The 19,478-nt window shown below is 36.1% G+C and overlaps 1 protein-coding gene across 2 annotated transcripts in view; it reads right to left on the bottom strand.

Moving 5' to 3' along the window:
* The window catches only part of LOC117412410 (voltage-dependent calcium channel subunit alpha-2/delta-3-like), a 138,912-nt gene that overhangs the window by 42,612 nt on the left and 76,822 nt on the right, over positions 1-19,478 (bottom strand). The window contains exons 12-17 of one of the 2 annotated variants that reach the window (XM_058988400.1): positions 15,831-15,909; positions 13,859-13,992; positions 7,027-7,044; positions 1,637-1,705; positions 1,004-1,084; positions 439-513 (exon numbers count right to left, since the gene is read on the bottom strand). In XM_058988400.1, the coding sequence (XP_058844383.1) occupies positions 439-513; positions 1,004-1,084; positions 1,637-1,705; positions 7,027-7,044; positions 13,859-13,992; positions 15,831-15,909 (456 nt within the window). The remainder of the gene's footprint in view (positions 1-438; positions 514-1,003; positions 1,085-1,636; positions 1,706-7,026; positions 7,045-13,858; positions 13,993-15,830; positions 15,910-19,478) is intronic. The other variant, XM_058988401.1, reaches the window with a different exon arrangement.

The raw sequence follows: 19,478 nt of genomic DNA on the forward strand, positions 1-19,478 counted from the left end.
GCATTCAAGAGACTGAAATCTTCATTTATTCAGATTAACCATCAAAGTTCTGAATGTTCAGTTCATTTGAATCCCCCCCCCCCCCCCCCCCCCAACACAGCCGCAGAGCTGATGGAACTGAGGATACTGCAAGGGGGGGTGACTATTGCCGATTATGAAATTCTCATACCCAGGGGTTTTCATGCAGGTAGGTATATAAAGGATATCAATAAGAAATCTTGAGGTGTTCTAATACATGTGCACACTACTGTATAGGATGATACTACAGCGTGAGCCATGCTTCTATGCACACCATGTAATTAATTCATGTGGAGCCCACTGTGAACGTTTGGTAAAGGTTCAGTGCTGTCCTGGATGTTGTGATTGAGTGTTGTAAGGTGTGATTACATGATCCACTATCATCGGTATACGTATATTAAAAAATAACATTCTGATTACCAGAGGGCGGAGGTCTGGATGAGTCAGAATATATCCGTTGTTTGTGATTGCAAAGGCATACCCGTGAATGCCTAGCTGTAATTATGGAAAGAAAAAAAAAAAAAACAACAGCATAGATAGGATTAATTTAGTGCATTTTAAATAAAACTGTGTGCAATCAAACTCTTCGTAATTTACAGCTTCAGTGTTGGCATTCATAGCCATCATCAACACACAACGGTTCATTTAAATGAATGCAAACCTGTGGCCTGTGACATTTCTTTCAAACGAAACCCTGTCATTTCTAGAAGTTCAGTACTGCAAATAACACATTCTCAAATGTCAAGTGCGCATTTCACAATTCTGGTTGTATTTGTTTAATAAATGATATTTAGGAAATAATTGATCACTTGTATGAGGAGTAGATTAGCCTCTGAATAGAACAAAAAAACAATCTAGACTAAAAACAGAAGAGTATGAGTAATTGCATTGTTCACTCCGAGGCCACTAACAGCAATGCATCTTATTTGTGCAATATAATTATTAAACTATTGATAGACAGCTGTCCTCCTACATGCTAGCTTACCTTGTACTTTGGGATCGTTTTCAGAAGTTCTTGAACTGGAACATCCGTCCCCACTACACCCAGAAGAATACCTTTATTGCGCTGTAAAGAAAGACACAATTCGTCTTTAGCAGAAGTTTTTGCAGACATTATTGTGAAACCACTATTGTAACTTTTGCAAATGAAAAAAAAAGCCTTCTACCATCTCCCCATTCTGCTGTTAACCAAAGGGGTTGCTTAGATTCAAGTACAGGGTAGTTCACTGTTAGTTCGGATATGAAAATTTTCATCTGCAGCTTTTGATCTAACAATAGCAATGGCCTAAGCTGCAAACAAACACTGAAGTCAAAAGAACAATACACACTACAGTTTTAAAGTCTAAAAATGAATTTCAGGAAACTTTTCAAACAACCAGCAAGTGGCATTTTCAAGCAGTTTTTCTCAAGCATGCAGATTAAGTGACTATTATGTTCAATGTTCTATTTAAAATATTTTCACCAGTAATAAATGTGAAGGCAACACTTTGGTTTTAAAAGCATTGGTTAGCACTCCTTTAAACTGTTCCAATTAAACATGCCATTCTGGTACAGAATTATTTAACAGTGTGACAATCCCATTAAACTAATACAAATATATGCAATTAAATATACTTACAGTCTCGTTTTTTGTGCTAAATACAGGCATAGCAACAGTAGTCATCAGCACCGGTCCCATATTACCAAACTAAATCATAAAAAAAAAAAAAAAAAAAATAAAGAAATAGGCGTGTTAGCAATGGAAATGAAATCCTTGGTTCACCAGGTAGGTAAAATCCCTACTTACTGTAGATGCTTCAGCCTAAGCCACACCCTGGCTGGCTGATTTCACAGTAAGCACAAGACATATCCATGTTTGCCAGGGTTGTTGTAGGTGTGAAGCTCAATTCACAAACTCATCCATGTGTTTTACTACAGCAGAAATAATGAGGTTATGAGGTCTGGAGCAACTCCAGGAAATACGCTTCCCAGCTTTCGTTTTTCTTAATACTGCAAGCATGCTGTGGTAAACAAGTGGGACCAAAAACATTGTTTTCTGTTTGAAGTAACAGATCCACTGATGAAGTCTCAGCCAACTTTATTTTAATGTTCAACTCCTACACCATTGTATAACACTTTACATAAAGCATCTCTAATATTACTGTGTAATTACACAGTAGCTACTTAGTAAACACATGTGTATGTACACAGAATTAGTGTTATGCATAGTTACAATGTTCCTATTGTGTAATGCTTTTTGCTATATATATATATATAACTTAGTCAGGAGCCACTACTGTTAGTGGTAGTATTATGGCAACCATTCGAAGAGAGTAATGAATTAAAAGCCTGTCCAAGGTGTTTTTGGTTAATTTATGATATGCTTCTTAAACTAAGCTACTAACAACCAAACGAGCAAGATGGGCCAAATGGCCTCCTCTCGTTTGTGAACTTTCTTTGGTTCTTATGTTCTTAACACTGTCTGAAACAAAATCCTTACAAAAGGCAACAACATAAAACTATATGAAATCAGTTATATATCATCATTAAACATTGAAACGTCTCTCATTTGCCAGCATCACAATTTCGTAAAAACATACATTTACTCAGCTTCCATGTCTGCCCCCTCGTTCTAATGTCTGTGCTGAATTTTTTTCCCTCAGACTCCTGCCTGTAGCTCATGCCATGAAGGCCCGGGAAACTGGGAGTTATTGAAGAATGTATATTTTGAAAAAATACATATTCCTGAAACTGTTGTTAAAGAAGACAGCATCTGTTAAAAACAGTTTCACGAATGCCAAGACTTTTTGAGGAGAAAAAAAAACTGCTAAGCTTTGTGAATAGGGCTCCCTCAACAAATGTATAAAATAAAAAGTGAATTATTAAATGGAAGTAAATTATCATTATAGATGTTAACTAAACCACCCTTCTTCACATCAGTTTTTTTTCCAGAATGCCAGTGAAATATGTGTTATTCATTTATTGTTGCAATTATTTCAAATGTACAAGTTCAAATACAATAATCATAGGCTAATAGTATTCAGATGGTATATTTGTTATATTCCAATTGAAATTCAGATGTGCTGTCATTATTCTGAAGTGTTGTCATTTGTCTTAATCCTTAAAATGTAATTTAAGCACATTCTGTAACCTCCTGTGTCTAAACTAGCAATAATTAAAAATGCACCAGACACTTGGATTAAATAACTCCATGGAAACGTATGTATGGAAATGTAAACATGTCCACTACAATTGAATTGCAATGCATCTTTACAATTTGGAAGCAAAATAAATGAGTCTATTAACTGGTTTCCATTCTCTGGGTAGAAAAAAGGGAAGAGGCTTAAATGAACTCAGGCTACTTGAGCTATCAGCCATCACTTTCCTCTGTGCTTCGTATCTGCTGCTAATGATATCATTAGCGCTGCTTAAAATGAGGCATTCATCTTTCTGCTCAAACAGTCGTTCATAGCAGGCCAGGCATGTGGATTTTTTTTTATTCTAATGACTAGAAAATGAAAAATAAAAACTTTAATGGATGTTTTCTTGACGTGCCATTTTGTTCTAGCCTTCAATAGCAATAACCTAATGTGAAACGACTGATACAAATTTAAGCTTTTAATGTTCACTACTGAATTCAAACCGTGTACTAGATACAGCCAGCTTTCTATCTGAAGTTTGCAGGCACACAACAGGATAGACCTAATTCTGCTGTCAGGGCAGTTTTCTACTGTCACATCGGCCACATCATTAGCTGTTAATATAGTAATTCAGTGTTGACAATTCTTCATTTGTTACCCAATTCAATAATTCCTTCTCTGCGGCTAATTAAATATTGGATAGTCTGTTCGCTATTTCATGACTCTTCAGCAGAGACTCTGCTGTGTTTCTGTATAAAGTTATCAGTCATTGTTAAAAGGTGTCTTATTCTGCAGGGGGTGGATATTAGATTATAAAAGGCATGTTCAAGTTCAGAAAGGGGAAGGTTAATCCAAAATTAATGCAGTTGTTCTTTTGTCTTCTCTTTTCACTTTTTTGACCCTGAGCGGAATGTGGCTGGGTCTTGACTGCCCATCAATTATTCAATCAAGACCCAGCCACATTCCGCACATGGATACTCAAAATAATCAAACTTTATAAAAACCCAACACCAAAACCACACACTATTTACACAGCAGGCTTCTGCCCTGCCACAGGCACATTTTAAATGATTTCTTCCGTCTTTAATCAAAGTAACTCCTGTTTTGTTTAAAGGCGTTTTTTTCCTGTAGTTCTTTCGTTTTCACTGCTTCTAAATCCATTAACACAACTTGTTTAATTCCTGCAGAGTAACTGAAGAGAATACACTAAGATACTAGTGGTCCTATGACATTCAGTTACTTACAAAGAATATCTAATAGGTTTGCTGAAAGCACTGTCAGCACTCAAAATGTGTCTCCTTATAACATAAAGGTTAAGATCGGATAAGAAATCTCAGGTCTTCTGTACTTATGGAGGGCAATCACATCAGCGACAGCCAGGTATTAACCTTTTCATGCATGGAGACCTCATATGGGGACGGATGAAAAAAATATATAAAACTCTCTGCAAGTCTTTAAATGGGGACATGTGGAAGATGCAAATGCTTGATGACCTCATATGAGGATGTCATTTCTTCCCTCCATATAAAGCAAGGGGATTTTTTTTTTACATTTTCAATTAAAAATGTATTTATTATGTGTCAGAAATGACTAAAATTAAGTAGGCAAGAACTATGTGACCTTGAAAAACCACTGAACCCCATTCATGTCCTGAACAGCTACCTCTGCAAACCAGTCCTGTGTCTTTCAGTCAGAAAACAAAACAAAACCGGGCTCAATGATTTCACTTTTTCCTCTGTTATACTGCATCCATGTGACCATCGCAATACATTGGCCCAATAGCCTTTCACAGCCTTCGGCACAGCCAAGACCAGGCAGCTGGGAGCTCATGATAAGAGAAACCGCTCGGGGCAAACCTGCAGCGAGGTGAATGGGGGGGGGGGGAGAAACCAAAATAGATGACAAACAGGGGAGTGTCAGGTAAGAATAAACAGTATGTGTTGTTCATCGATTGGCTGATCACCAATCCAAACGCTTTTCACTCGTAATGAGTAACTGGATTTGAATGCAGACATTCCACATATAAAAGTGACTGGTGTATTAACCCACTGCATCATCAAGCCCTCTGAACTACACCGTTCAATAATCCTTTGTTGGTAGAAAATGTAAAGAAAATGAAAGGAAGCAGAACGATCAAACCGTGGACCTGTTTAGTAATATTTCATTGGGTAGACTTGTAGAATCCTCATTTAGAAGTGAGAACGTCATGGCAACCTTGCAATGTTTTCACCCCCATCCCCCTCTCCCTCCAATGACAATTAATTCAGCACTTCAAAAGACAAAAAGTAAATGAGGCAGAGAATGATGAATGATGGTTCTCAGCACACGGTGTAAAAAGGACAAAACTCTACTTACTGAGATTCAAGGATAACAGAAGGAACAAGTAAATGGGTCGGAACATATGAGGATTACAGACACCAACACAGAGCAGTCACTGAAGCCACATCTCCAGCATGAAACCAGACTGTAAAACTCAATCTCAACTTGTTCCAATATAAAACCGAGGCTGCAGCCTGTTCCATCTGCAAACTACAACAGCAATCCAATATGCAACCGGACATTGCACACAAGTCAAAGACCACTTAGATGTACAGTGTCAGGTTTTGTTTTTATAATTGCCATTTATAAATGAATTCAGGCTCTGCAATGCTTCCCTGACTGTATGATTTGGTCAGATTCTGCGCAGAGTGATCTCCGTGAACACACCCTTTGTGTTCTGGGCTGACACAGTCCCAATTGAAATTGATGTCACCTCGATCAGCTGATTATGGAAATTATTTGAAATCACTGTCACGTCATTCCCAGTGGCTGATGGGAACGTAGTATTTCACTTTTATGCCCTTTAGGAGGCAATATCCTTTTGAAGTATTTAGCATTAGAAAAAAGCTGGAAAAAAAAGCTTAAAAAAAAAAACATTACATTGCTTCAAAATAAATACAATGCAAATCGCAACTGGACTAAGAGAAATATCCAGTCTGTGACAACGACATTTTGTCTTTCTGTTTCCCTTAACTTGCAGAAATAATTTCCATAAGACATTACATTTTTCTTATTTCGTGGATGTCATAATTTGTGTTAACTACAGTATTTGTATTTTGCTCATTTGAATTATTTTAGCTAAAATATTACAACGTAACAAATCAGCTGTTTTCATATTGCAGCAAACTAATTTTCCTTTTTACAGCCTCGGTACGGCGCTAAAATGGTCAGCCAGATGAGAGGAAAATCCACTTTCAATCGGCTTTTAAAACACTGTGGAAGTGAACTGCCATTGACTGGTACTTAATCGCAAAGGTGAGGGAAGGACAGCTATTCTTGTTTGAAATCAACACATTAATTAACTGATTTATTTAATACCTGCTGATAAATACTTCTTAAAAGGCAACCAGTGGGATCAGTGCTAATATTGCTCGTGTAAAACAAGAGGTAAGAAAAAAAATATATATATTTTCTTTTATTAGTTAACACTTATTTAACTTCAGCATAAATAATGTTTCAGTTGGTTGAAGTTCTCTTAAACTGGCTTTTAAACCTTGACACAATGACAATACTGAGCTGAAGCATGAGAAAAAGACCAGTAGCCAGCGATGATCCAGATAAGCATGGCAACAAAACAGAAGGATCACACTGCGTGTAAAGCTGTGATGAATGGGGATGCCACTGTTTGATGCAAACCATACTCCATTAACAATGTACAATGTGAACTGTTTTTACAAAGCTTCACTGCCATTCAAAGCAAACAGAGAAACAACTAATCACAGAATGAAAAGTGGAAGTGCAGCTGATGTTTGATAATATTCCCTGGCTATACACTCCACATTTTCAAACCACTTTGTGACATACATGAACATGAATACACGATGGAGTAAGATTTGAATCAAAAGTTTACCTGTTGGGCCTGAGGGAGCTAAAGAAAAGGATTACAAACAAGAAGGAGAAGAATTATCAACCAAATTTCAAACCATATTGAAAATCTGGAAGCTAATGATGTTCTACTGTCTTATGGTAAACTGCTGTTGAAGAGTTTTTATTTTTTTTGTATTTTAAAAGTATATATGAAACCAAAGGAAAATGTTTCAAGCAGATATATACAGTACCGGCACAAATTATGGCAACAACTAATTATTAAAATCCTTAGCATATTTTAAAAGAGGAGACAATTATCTATTCAGGGATAAAGAGATATTTAATCCCCCATCCCCAGTTGTACTGCTTCCCTACTTGTGAGATGCCTTGCTTATTAAAATATTTACCTTATTTTTAAAGAGGAGACGATTATCTACTCAGAGATACCAGGGTATTTAGTAAATAAAGGGTCTGACTGAGGAAAAATGGGCAATGCAATTGCCACCCCTAGTCTTGCTGTAAATCATTTGTTGTTGCCATAATTCGTTCCGGTACTGTATGTTATAACAAAAAAACCCATTTAGTTTAGGAGTTTCAAATGATTGCAGACGAGTTACACCAAATAAGAATTAGCTAATGCCAATTAGTACAGGGACTATATATACTATAAAGCATATACATAAACAATGAACAATTGCAGTACTAGTAATTAATAAAAGCTCCATATATTAATGCTTAATTACAGTTTTAATGAGCAATAGAACAACATCCATGTAGAATTAATCAACTTTAACATGAAACACCCAAACTAAAGTGGGACCAATTATGTTATAAATTTGTCAAAAAAAATAACATTAACTTGAAAAATGCCAATTGATATAGCAAATGTGTTAGCCTAGGTTTATAATGGTATGAAACAACTCATACAAATCTATTCTATTGGCCTTGTACAACATTGCATTATTTATTTTATCATTTTGGTGCAGTGTATCCCTTTAACTGAATTAAAAATACAATGTAAAAGTAGGCCAATACCTGACATTACAAAATTGCACCATTTAGTGAAACCATGGCAACCACTAAGGTACCCTTTGGCCTCAAGGCATTGTGTGGGATACACATTGTACAACCATCCAAAGATTATGCTGATATGAAAATGCTTAAATCCATGAATACTACTACTACTACTACTACTACTACTACTACTACTACTACTACTACTAATAATAATAATAATAATAATAATAATAATAATAATAATAATAAAGTATTACAAACCAAAACATAATGTGTACTCACTTTTGTAAAAAAAAAAAAAAAAACAAGTGCAGCATTAACAAATTTGCAAATGTATTATTGAACATAAGTGTATGCTTACTGTACCCAAGGAAACGATAGATAACTTTTTTTTTATGAAAGACAATAAAGAAGTAAGCAATCAGAAAGTTTCTTATCTACATATACTTATCTCAAGTAACAATGAAAGCTCTTAAACTCTCCTGTGTTGCAGCACATTATATATGCAGACTTCAAATAAAGTCAGCATGACTTCACAATGGGAGGGAGCAGGAGTGACAAATTGTACTAAAGATAATGTAAAAAAATGTTATTCTTCAAAAACAAGGGCGGCTCCTTTAAGGTTATATAGTATCTCGAGTCTCCTTGGGGTGCCTTCAGAACAAGTGGTGGTTCGACCGCTCCCAGAAAACAAGGTTTTTGTTATTGGCTAATGCTTTTCAGAGGAAGTGAACATGGAAACGAGTAAACAAAAATGACAGGAAATCGATGGAGCCACAGCACGAGAGAGACTGTTAAGACCTCTCTGTGGTCTCAAAAAGTCCAGTCACAAACAGCACCAACACAGCACTGCTCCTGGTGTTCCCTCACCTTCATCAGTCAAGTCATGTTTTTGGATTTTATTTTTCTTCAGAGCCCAGCGTGTGGTTGTCTTTTAGTAACTGGTCTCATGAGCTCAGCTTCCACATCCCTGCTCCAAAAAAATCAATTCTTTAAATGTTCACTTAAAAAAATGAGGGCAAAGCCATTGCTCAATCACTATGTCACTTATTTGCACGTTAAATAAGGATTTGGTACAAGTAGACTTAAAGCTATAGTAACGCTATGTATTTTCTTCACACATTTTTGAGACCTACTAAATCTAATCCTGTAAGGTTAAAGTTAAGTATGCGGTAGGAAATTATTGGGGGAAGAAAATGTATTAGTTAAATTTAGTGCAAATGAAACATGCTATAAATATCTCAAGTCAAAAATAAAAAAGGGGAATTGAAAGTCGCATACCAATTCTGTTTTTAAATGTATTTAAATAGAGGATTTCAATACATGTCTTTGCAACATGTTTATAGTATTTTGATAAAGATTTGGATAAATGAAGCATTCCATTTTAAGTTTACAAAGCATTACAGGTATCTGAGATGCCGCCATTAACCCAAACAGTTAGCAATAATGCACACTATTGTATGAACAGAACGCTTTCTTAATTGCATTTTATCTGATTGCTTGGTGTTATATCCAGAAATATAACTTGTTGACTTGTGAGATGTGATTGGTTTTGCCGAGTCATTATTACTCGCATGGCATTTTCCATTACAAGATGACAAATCTCACAATTACCTTTAAAACGTCCTCCATTGTGGCATTCAATTGTGCAGAATAATGTAATAATTTCAGATTGTGGATAAAAGACTCAATTAAAAAAAAAAATCAGCATGCACCATAAACAAACCAGGTTAAAAAAAAAAAATAACAGGGTTTCTATAATGTCTTGAAACACATTAACACAGAAATGATCTAAATGATCTAGATGCAGAAGGGATATGCGAATGCCAGGCAGAGTAGAAAAAACAATCCAATATTTATACATTCAGCACTAAAGAAACTTGAACTCAGCACTCTAACATTTACATACCCGGATAAAATGCCAACTTACTCGGTTACATTGTTTGGCATCCTGCATTACTGTGCTAGGAGAAAAGGAGAGCCTTTTCCACAAGTTTAAAAATGTATGAAGTACATCTTTAAACAGTTAGCTCTTATAACATACTAATATCAATGAAATCCTGACATCTTACAAGACAGTAACACCAGGGTACTTCTAACATTAAGACAAGCAAAGGGACGTCTGATGGCTGATAACTGCAGATCCCTTACGGTACAGGAATTAACTGTTTACTTCACTCTTAAACTGGTAGAAATAAGGCCCGGGGCATTGGCTGCCACAGACTGTGTGTCAAAACCATTATCTTTTGGAATCAACAGCTGTCTTGAAACAATGGGGTCTAGTCAGTTGACCCAAACGGCGATGGATCTAAATTCAGAAATTATTTAGATGATTAAATCAGGGCCCTCTGAATCTGCATTGGAAATCCCTTTGGTGTGCGGTTGTACGTAAAACAATGTTGAATAACATCCATATTTAGATCCGCTGTCATTTATGGTAGATCCATTAATAGAACCCTGTTAAATGTACATAAACTGGAAATGAAAGAATTACTTCCAACATGGCAGTTGAGCTAGCGAGTACTATAAATACACGTCTCAAATAAAAACAAGGTTTTTGTAATACAGTAATCACATTGGTATTTCACATGTTTAGTCTGCATGCATCACCAAATTCTGCTGCTCCTTAAATGCTATATCATTTTACATTTACAGTCTCATGCACTTCACAAATCTGCATTTTAAAACTACCAAAAAGATCACATTATAAGTGATGCAGCAGTTTTACAGCAGCATTAGCTTAAATTAATTTCTCAGTAGGGCTAGCTAAATATTGTATTAAAAGTAATCTGTTATGAGGTTTCAATGCTTTTTAAGAACCAGCTTAGAATGCCATATTTATTTTATTGGCACCAAGACTATACAAGCGTAAGGTGCCGTTATACAAAACCAAATGTAAAACCTGTAGAATAGCGCACTTCCTGCCAATTAAAATCTTTTCAATGGCAACAACGGTCAAACAAAATTGAATTCTTGCATATGTTCTTTTTCTTGTATTGTATGTAAGAGGGTGAACATTAGGCACAGAATTGATGTTTAAATGTGTCACAGTGTCAAATACTGTACCACAGAGCAGCATTTATGATGCACTGACTACAGCACAGTCAGCCCCTTTTATCATCCCAGGCCTTCAGATTCCTTAATTAACCGTTACAATAAAAAGTGGGACTTATCAAGGGAAGACCTTTCCAATAGTGGGAAGGCAGCACACCACAACATCATTGGTACAGCTTCTAACAGAGAAGAGACAGCACTGAACAAGTTCAACAATACAGTAAGACATAGCAAGGTCAGAGGACACAACTAGCATTCAGTGGGAATTACTTGCAGGTTCCTAATAGCGATGCTCTACGAGAGAATGAATGACAAGGCAATGCAGGTGCGTCATTTTCTAAATATTTAAAATACTGCGAAAGAGGGAGGAGTTGATCAGATGGCACAAGAAGCATGACTGATACTGCCTCATACAGATTTTTGTGCCACATTCTTAAAATGAGAGCTCATTAGCAGCTATGCAAAATAATACTTTTACTAAATTGTTATGCAACGGAAACAGCAGTAAAAGCAGTTAGCAACACTTACATAAAACACACCAACAACAACAACGACCTGCATCAGTGTTTTACATAAGCCAGGAGCAGCTGAGTCATCGTCACATTCTAACAGGTTAGCCAGAACAACATGGAATGAAAAATTCAATTCAAACTGCAGTGCCAAATACTGTATAAGTATAAGGCATGAGTTTAACCATGTGGATTATCATCAATCATGTTATGACATTACTCCATAAAAGCATTTTTTTTTTTCTTTTTTAATGATGCAGATGAATGAACGCTTTAATATAGGAGCCATATTCACACACAAATAAAAATGTGTAAGTCACGGAAAAAATATATAAATATTTGTTATCTAGATATTTATCTTCAAGCCTTTAATGAAATATAGATACAGTACCTTAAACTAAGAAAAAAGACAACTCTAAATAGATAACTCGTTATCTTTAAATTCAGCCCAAAGCCTTCTTACTAGTTCTGTGCCTGTAACAACACACACTCCCACCCAAAATGACATAAACATAAAAGCAAAGTTGATATGAATTAGTAATATAAATTAAAAATCTAGTTCAATAATGCAATACCACACGTGAAGAAGTTGAAACACTAACCAGATATTTGTATTTCTTTAAATCAGCTCAATCCTTTTTATTTATTTTTATTTTTCTATTGAAACCGAACATCCATTTCACCCCTTTAAATATGTCTCATTTCAAATAATCTCGTCTTAAAATACTGTGTGGAAACTGCGGCACTGTGTGTAATCCACGGCAGAGTGGTAATGACTGTGGGGAGACACGTGCTGTGTCACAGTATGTTTCACATGCGTCTAACACTGCTACTAAATGCTCAGGGGGCTATTAAATGTAATGAACCCATCTGCTGAGAGAGGGGTCCAAACAATGGGTTTTATCAGTGCCATACAATGCAGATGGCATCCTCCGTTCCACATCCCTGACAGCCAAGTGCACTTCCTTGCTTAAAAGCATCCTCAACACAATGGTTTGGTTACTGCGGCTTCAATTGCGCTATTATTATGTAACAGTTTACCATGCATTGCACTTGTGTGGGAATGCAGATGTTACTGAGTGTGTACAAGGTGACTGAAAATACATAATGGGTAACCTAAAGGCAATTCTCAACTATTTCTCATGGCTTTTGACTTTCCTTTCCACTATTCTCTTCCCCAGCTATACCCTTATAAAAGTGTCCCATAGTAAAAGCATAGCAATGTGTATTAAAGCACAGCGGAAGCATGTTAAAGCATAGGTAAGCATTGTAAAGCACAGAGCGGTACAGTAAGGCATATTAAAAAACATGGCAAACCCAGTTAAACTATGGTAAATGCACGGTATAACCATGGGAAAAGCATGGGAAAAGTGCAAAAATACTGTGCTAAACTTCTGTCCAATCTCTATACAGCATATTAATAGTAAATGATTTTCACCCCAGTAACGTCACTCTCTACAGCACATGCCTAGAACTGGTTTAATGCTTCATCAATCCTTTATTTAAGCAGCCAAGTCAGTTGAGAACCAGTTCTCCTTTTCAATGATGACCTAACCTTCACATGTTCAGACTGGAGCCGCTGCACATATTCCTGATACCAAAAGCAAAACAAGTGGCTCAGGGGGTAGTTTTGTTGTATTTATTTTATGTATTTGAAATGTTTTTGTTTGGTTTTTTTTTAAAGATAACACGTGTTCATTTTTATTTTTTTATTTTTTTTTTAAAAGTGGGTTCCCACTGATATTTATAAACCAGGCTGTCAAATCTGGACACCAATCACAAAACGAAACTGCTGTCCTATTAAGGTAAGTCTATGAGAAAACTACACTTTTAAAAGAAATGTGTATATATATATATATATATATATTTGTTAGATGACAAAGATGTTCCACTGTTAAGATTCAAAAGGATATTTTTGTGGTATGCTCCATCTCCATTTCGGGGTACATGTTACAACATTTCTCTAAACAAGGTGGTTGAGTACATAAATTTCCCTTAGAATATTTTTCATAATCAGAACAACGCGGTTACCAGCTTTGTTGGGTCACAAACCACACAACTTCACCTCCACCCCACAAGGTATACTTTATACATACTTGATTCACATTTTATAGATCAAAAATGAGTTAGAGAGCAAGTTAGAAACTGCAGCTACATCTACAAATGCCGACAGATCCCATATTAGTGAGGTTCATTCTTTGCATCCCATAAACCCACACTAAAAACAAAATGATACTGCTTCCATATGTTGCACCCGCAAGTTTTGTTTCAGAGAGCAGAAATTTAAACACTTACTGTACTGTCAATGTATGCCTCTGTCCATATAGTGTCATGTTCCTGGTCGATGACTTTGGGCCTGCTGAGGACATGGAGGTACTCCATCACATTTTCTTGCACGTCCGCTAACGTGGAGATCTGTGTGAAATATCCTGAAATGGAAGAATTAACAGAAAATGTATTGTACATCTACAGCATGTATAACTGCCACAGCCATTTCAAAGAGAACACGCTCATGTCTTGAAGGCCTTGTAACCAGTCCTGGGTTTCAGAACTACCCTCAATTAAAGTATATTATTAAAACGATCAGGAGCCAGGAACTGGATGTACTGCGCCTCCCTTGTACTGTGTGAACCACTCCTATTAGTAAACCTACACGCTCCAGTGTAATTTATTCAAGCTGCAATACATGTGATCAGTTCACAGCAGATTTACCAGAGGCCTGATTGTTCAACCTCTGGCATCTGGTCACTTCAGTAATATACCTAAACCGGAGTGTAAGTCGAGTGTATCCATCCCTGCAAGCTTATCAAGAATGAGTTTCAAAGAGTTGTGCTGAGGTATACATTTTGTTTTGGCTTTCACTGACATCCAGGATACTGTTAGTTTAAAATAACCCTCCCTCAGGCTATGTCCCAGCAAGTTTATATATATATTTTTTTTTTTTATCTGCAATTTAAAGGCTCTGAAAAAGGCAGCTGAAATTCCCCTGTGATCCATTTTCCAGGCAAGGACTTTGCTGTCCAGAATGCAGTCAGCTGGAAACACTGCAAACTGCCTCCATCAGTACTGTGCATCCATGGGGAAAATCACAGCAAGGAAAATTGATTTTAGGGCCATTGACCTCAGTGACAGCACTATGCTTCGGCCCACCCATGCACAGCTTAAACTGTGGCACACTTATTCAGCCAATCCCCAGATCAGCCTTGCTCGCCCTTTACTGTTCTCCCGGAGTGTTGCTGGTAATTTCTCCAGTACAGATCTGGGCTGAGCCGAGGGGGGAGGTGCGACAAAAATAAAGAGCCATTTATACCATGTGTGTAAGGCTGAAGTAAAAAAAATAAAATAAAAAATAAATAAAAAAAATTGCTGGTATGCTACCGAGCTCCAATCTTCACCCCATAATAATAATAATAATAATAATAATAATAATAATAATAATAATAATAATAATAAAAACACCTTATGTTTCTTATTATTGGACCAAATAATATATATTTTGCCCCCATTCAAACTGTATCTTAGGAGTACAACAACATTAAACAACACTGAAACATTTTCAAATCTCAGGCTGTATGTTTTATTGCCCATTTAAGAGCAAGCTAGAATAGTTGGTGTCGGTTTGCCTCGGTGATACCACTGAAGTGCTAACAGGCTCTACCGCAAGCAATGATTGGGGTACTGCAAGACCTTTGGAGTAGACATGGCACTGTGCATTATCAATACCACCAAACATTAGAATATTTATACCATCTGCATTACAATATCTAATACCTCTATAATACTGTACTGTGTGCTTTGTATACTTGTCTATTGCTGTTTCTGCCAAGTTACTGTTTATAAGGCTTAATGTCCTTTATGAACCAAGGGGGGCAATTTCCGTTTATTTACATTGTAATTACTTAGCAAATACTTACACATAATTATTAGAAATACTTACAATGCACTTAATGTGTACATTTTTTTGCACCACAAATGTAAGCACACAATTGTATCAGAAGAGTCGGGTTTACAGTTATATAGTGCAAAAAAGAGGACACATTACGTGCATTGTAGCGATGCATAATAACACTGCAATGATGTGTAAGCACACATTTAGTTACACAGTAACTGCTATGTAAAGACACAGTATTAGAGACACAATGTAAAGTGTTAACAGAATCTCTATACAATAATCATTGTTACAGAGATGACAGAAATGTCAGCTGCACCACCTCTTTGTCTTTCGTCCACCATTTATATTCGTGAATTAGTCATTTAAAATACAGACCTTTATTAGCACAGGCCATCCATTTCAGGTTATCAGCAAAGGCAGTCTCACGTCCAATTAAATAGGCAAATATGCGAACCTGAAGAGAAGAAAAACAAAAACAAGACTTTAAATGAATCTTAAATAATGTGTCTTGACAGACTCATAGTTTATTACGACTGTAAAACTGTCCTGACGAGTACAATTATTATTATTATTATTATTATTATTATTATTAGAAACAGCAATGATCCTTTTCTTTATTTGCATGTATTTTAATATGAACTGTTGCTAGTACAGAGTATGATTTACTGTTACTGTAAATGTTTTTTAATACTCTGTACTAATGGTTTAGAAACAATAGCATGTTTGTTTTTTATAGCAATGCACAACATGTCTTTTAGACCTCGTCTAACCATGCATTAAACTCCCAGAACCCACAAACCTAAGAGCATAATCATTGTGCAGAATGAGGTTCATTGTAAAATGTGTGCTGTACAATAATCTTTTATGTTCTGTAGAAAAGAGCAATGCACGAAAAAAACAGCTGTTTCATGTAACAACACCTCTATATGCAGTGGACCCAGAATTCTTCCTTTTTAAAAAAAAAAAAAAAATTGCTCTGTTTTTTTTTACAACGGTTTTTCAATTATCACACTTGCACCATCACTGACATAAGAAATTAAATTGCCCACAATTAAGTTTTAAATTGAAGGACAATTTATTTCCTATATTAGTGAATGTGGAAGGGAGAAATCCAATAATTGGGAAGGACAAACCACTACAGAAAAAAAGTTAAAAAACAGATTTCTGCATTAGATGAGGGGAGAGAACTGATAGAAATACATTATTACCCTTTTCCGACTACCTTAATAATACACAGTCACAAGGGGGTCAGCCAGTGGCTTTTAGTCAATTTTATGTGAAGTATGTAAATAATCAGCTAAAATACCTCGTTTTAAAAAGAAACATGAAAAGAGAATGACAAAAAAGGAACACAGAACACACAGAAAAGAAAACACATTACAGCTTTAAGTAATGGAATTCAAACACATGGATCTAATGCATCAGAATTAGACACGGTCTGACAGTTTTATTTTTTAAAAGGTTCCAAAATTGTTGGGTTTTTTTTTCGCCTGTAAGAAAAATAGCTATTTTGGGGTTATTTAAGCAATGGTTTTGCACGAGTCAGCAAGAAGGTCAATATTGCATGCAGTACCTCCGATTTCCATGCCAGACATGTTATTTCATTCATTTCTGTATCCATCACCTGCATTTTTTTGCAAAGCTTCTATACTTGAAGAAACACCCCTAACTTAAATGAAGCAGAAATTCATTTTCAGAATTGATTGTGCATGATAATTGTAAACCCAGGCCTCAGGATGCTCTAGTCTCAGTGCTATTGCTTAGTGATGGAGAACATGCCCCAACAAAAAGGAGAAAGCGGAGACAACTGGCTTACATGTATTTACTAGTATATTCCCTTCAGTCACTGTGTGTATAATTGGATGTTATTAAGTTTCCTATGTTTCTATTTTCTATTTTTTTTCAAAGTTATGGCAGGGAAACTTCTCAAACTCCATAGAGTTCACACAAACCGTTTCTAAAAATGTAGTTTAAAAAATTGTGACCGAAGGGGGAATGACAAGTGGAATCTCTGCCATTAAATTTCACTGGGATACCAAAATTACATTATCCTGCGATAATAGCACTGACCCGTTGCTAAGTCGATTCATTGACTATGTTAAAATCAGGCTTGATATATTATAGCTATAAGGTGTACTTGAACATAATCGCCTTCCATGCTGGTATAAAAACATTTGTGTTGGATTTATTCTCCTCATACACTCAAAGCACCCTGTATTTATTTCTCATTGTACAATAATCATGAGTGTGTTAGGGGTAATATCTTGTCCTGAAGTTTTAAAACTTCTGAATCTGCAGTATTATGGCTTTGGAGATGTTGGATAAGGCCATGTATTTATCCTTGCCTGTGTGTGCTGATAAATGAGAAATTATTTCATATTTGCGTATTCTACCCTGTAAAATAATAATAATTGTGGTGATACTATCTGAAACCCTTCTTCAAAAACCACATTAACCCTGAAAAACAAGCTGGAAATTTTTTGTTTTTTAAAAACCATCCGTCAAAAGACAGCCGGCATGCCATTATGCCAAAACAAAAACAGAAACTGTAAATGGAACAGCTTATATTTCTTCAGAGTACACTCACGCAAGTTTGACTAAACCTCTTTGTTTTATGAACAGTATTACTGGTAACACTTTGATTGTGCTGAGTATGTTTTGCAAATAAGTACATGAAAATAACCAAAGGACCAGTGATAATATTGCTAGTGCTAATAAGATTTTAAAACTGGTTATAACTCCTTTAAATCAACAGTCAGGGTTGGAACAGTCCAATTTTGCATTTTATCGCAAATGCTCCTATGTAACTACTGTGTAAAGCAAATGGAAAATTAATTGAATTTGAAATGTGGAAAATGATGCTGTAAACTAAAGCAGCTTTAATTAAAAGGCTCGGCACATGAAAACTAATGTTCTGGTGATTATAGTGTGATTCAGATATGATTTCAATTCTCAAACCTTCGGTGCAGAAATACCACAGTGTGTCTATACGTTTAGATGGGATGGACGTATCCAAAAGCACCATAGTACAGGTAGAGGGATGAACGTCCTTTATTTTTTTAGGCGTGTGTGGAAAAACATCCCATTTCTGATACTGTGGAATATAACCCACACAGTTTGTGAAAATAGAAGTGATGCATTTGTTTGTATAGCTGTATCCCTTGGAGATATCAGTATTAAATTCCATGATACTAAATAATATTATTAAAATATAACTACAGAATTAAACAGCTGTTGCTAACAGCTACCACATTATGATCTGCAGCATATTAACTGAGAATCAAGTACATACGTTGCAATCTCTTTCCATAACCAAACATGCTTTTAAATCTTTCTTTGTTAACATCCTCGCAATATGTATATATTCCTGCAGTTAAATAAAGAATGGATAAATACTTCATAGACAATGCTAATTAGCTCCAAACTGCCGGCAAATTAATTAGAAAAAAAAGAGACTCTGGAGGCTTAATATTAACCTGCATCAATATTCTGTTTCTAAGAGAGGAATCAGGGGTTCTAATTAGACTCTTCAAATTGCAAATTCTAGAATTTCCGTAACTAGCTTATTAGAAGCGCCGCCCCCCTTGGGAAAGGGGACAATTGCTTCTGCCCCAGTTTTGCATCCCTTTGTAAAACACCATCCAGAACACTCCTGTTGTCCGAATCCAAGGTAATGATTCTGCCAAATGAATGAGAGCTTGAGCTGTTCCAGCTGCCCCTCCTGGCCCAGGGGAAACCAAAGCTGCCAAACACAGTGCTGAGTAACCCAGATGTTGCTGGGAATGTGCTTGGAGGAGCACAGCTGCCGAGATGCCCATTTACATTTCAATATTCTCCAAAATCCCCTCAAGAGAAGAAGTTGAACTGTTTTTATGCTTGAGATCTTTTTTTTTCTCTCTCTCTAAAACACTGCCTTATACTTTAGTGCACACTATGTCGTTTTAAACAAGGAGAACAATATTAATGTCCACATTATCAACATGGACAAGCGTTATGCATCTCCCCACTTGATTTCATATGTTT

Source organism: Acipenser ruthenus, chromosome 16 (assembly GCF_902713425.1).
Source record: "Acipenser ruthenus chromosome 16, fAciRut3.2 maternal haplotype, whole genome shotgun sequence".
Classification (NCBI taxonomy): Eukaryota; Metazoa; Chordata; class Actinopteri; order Acipenseriformes; family Acipenseridae; genus Acipenser; species Acipenser ruthenus.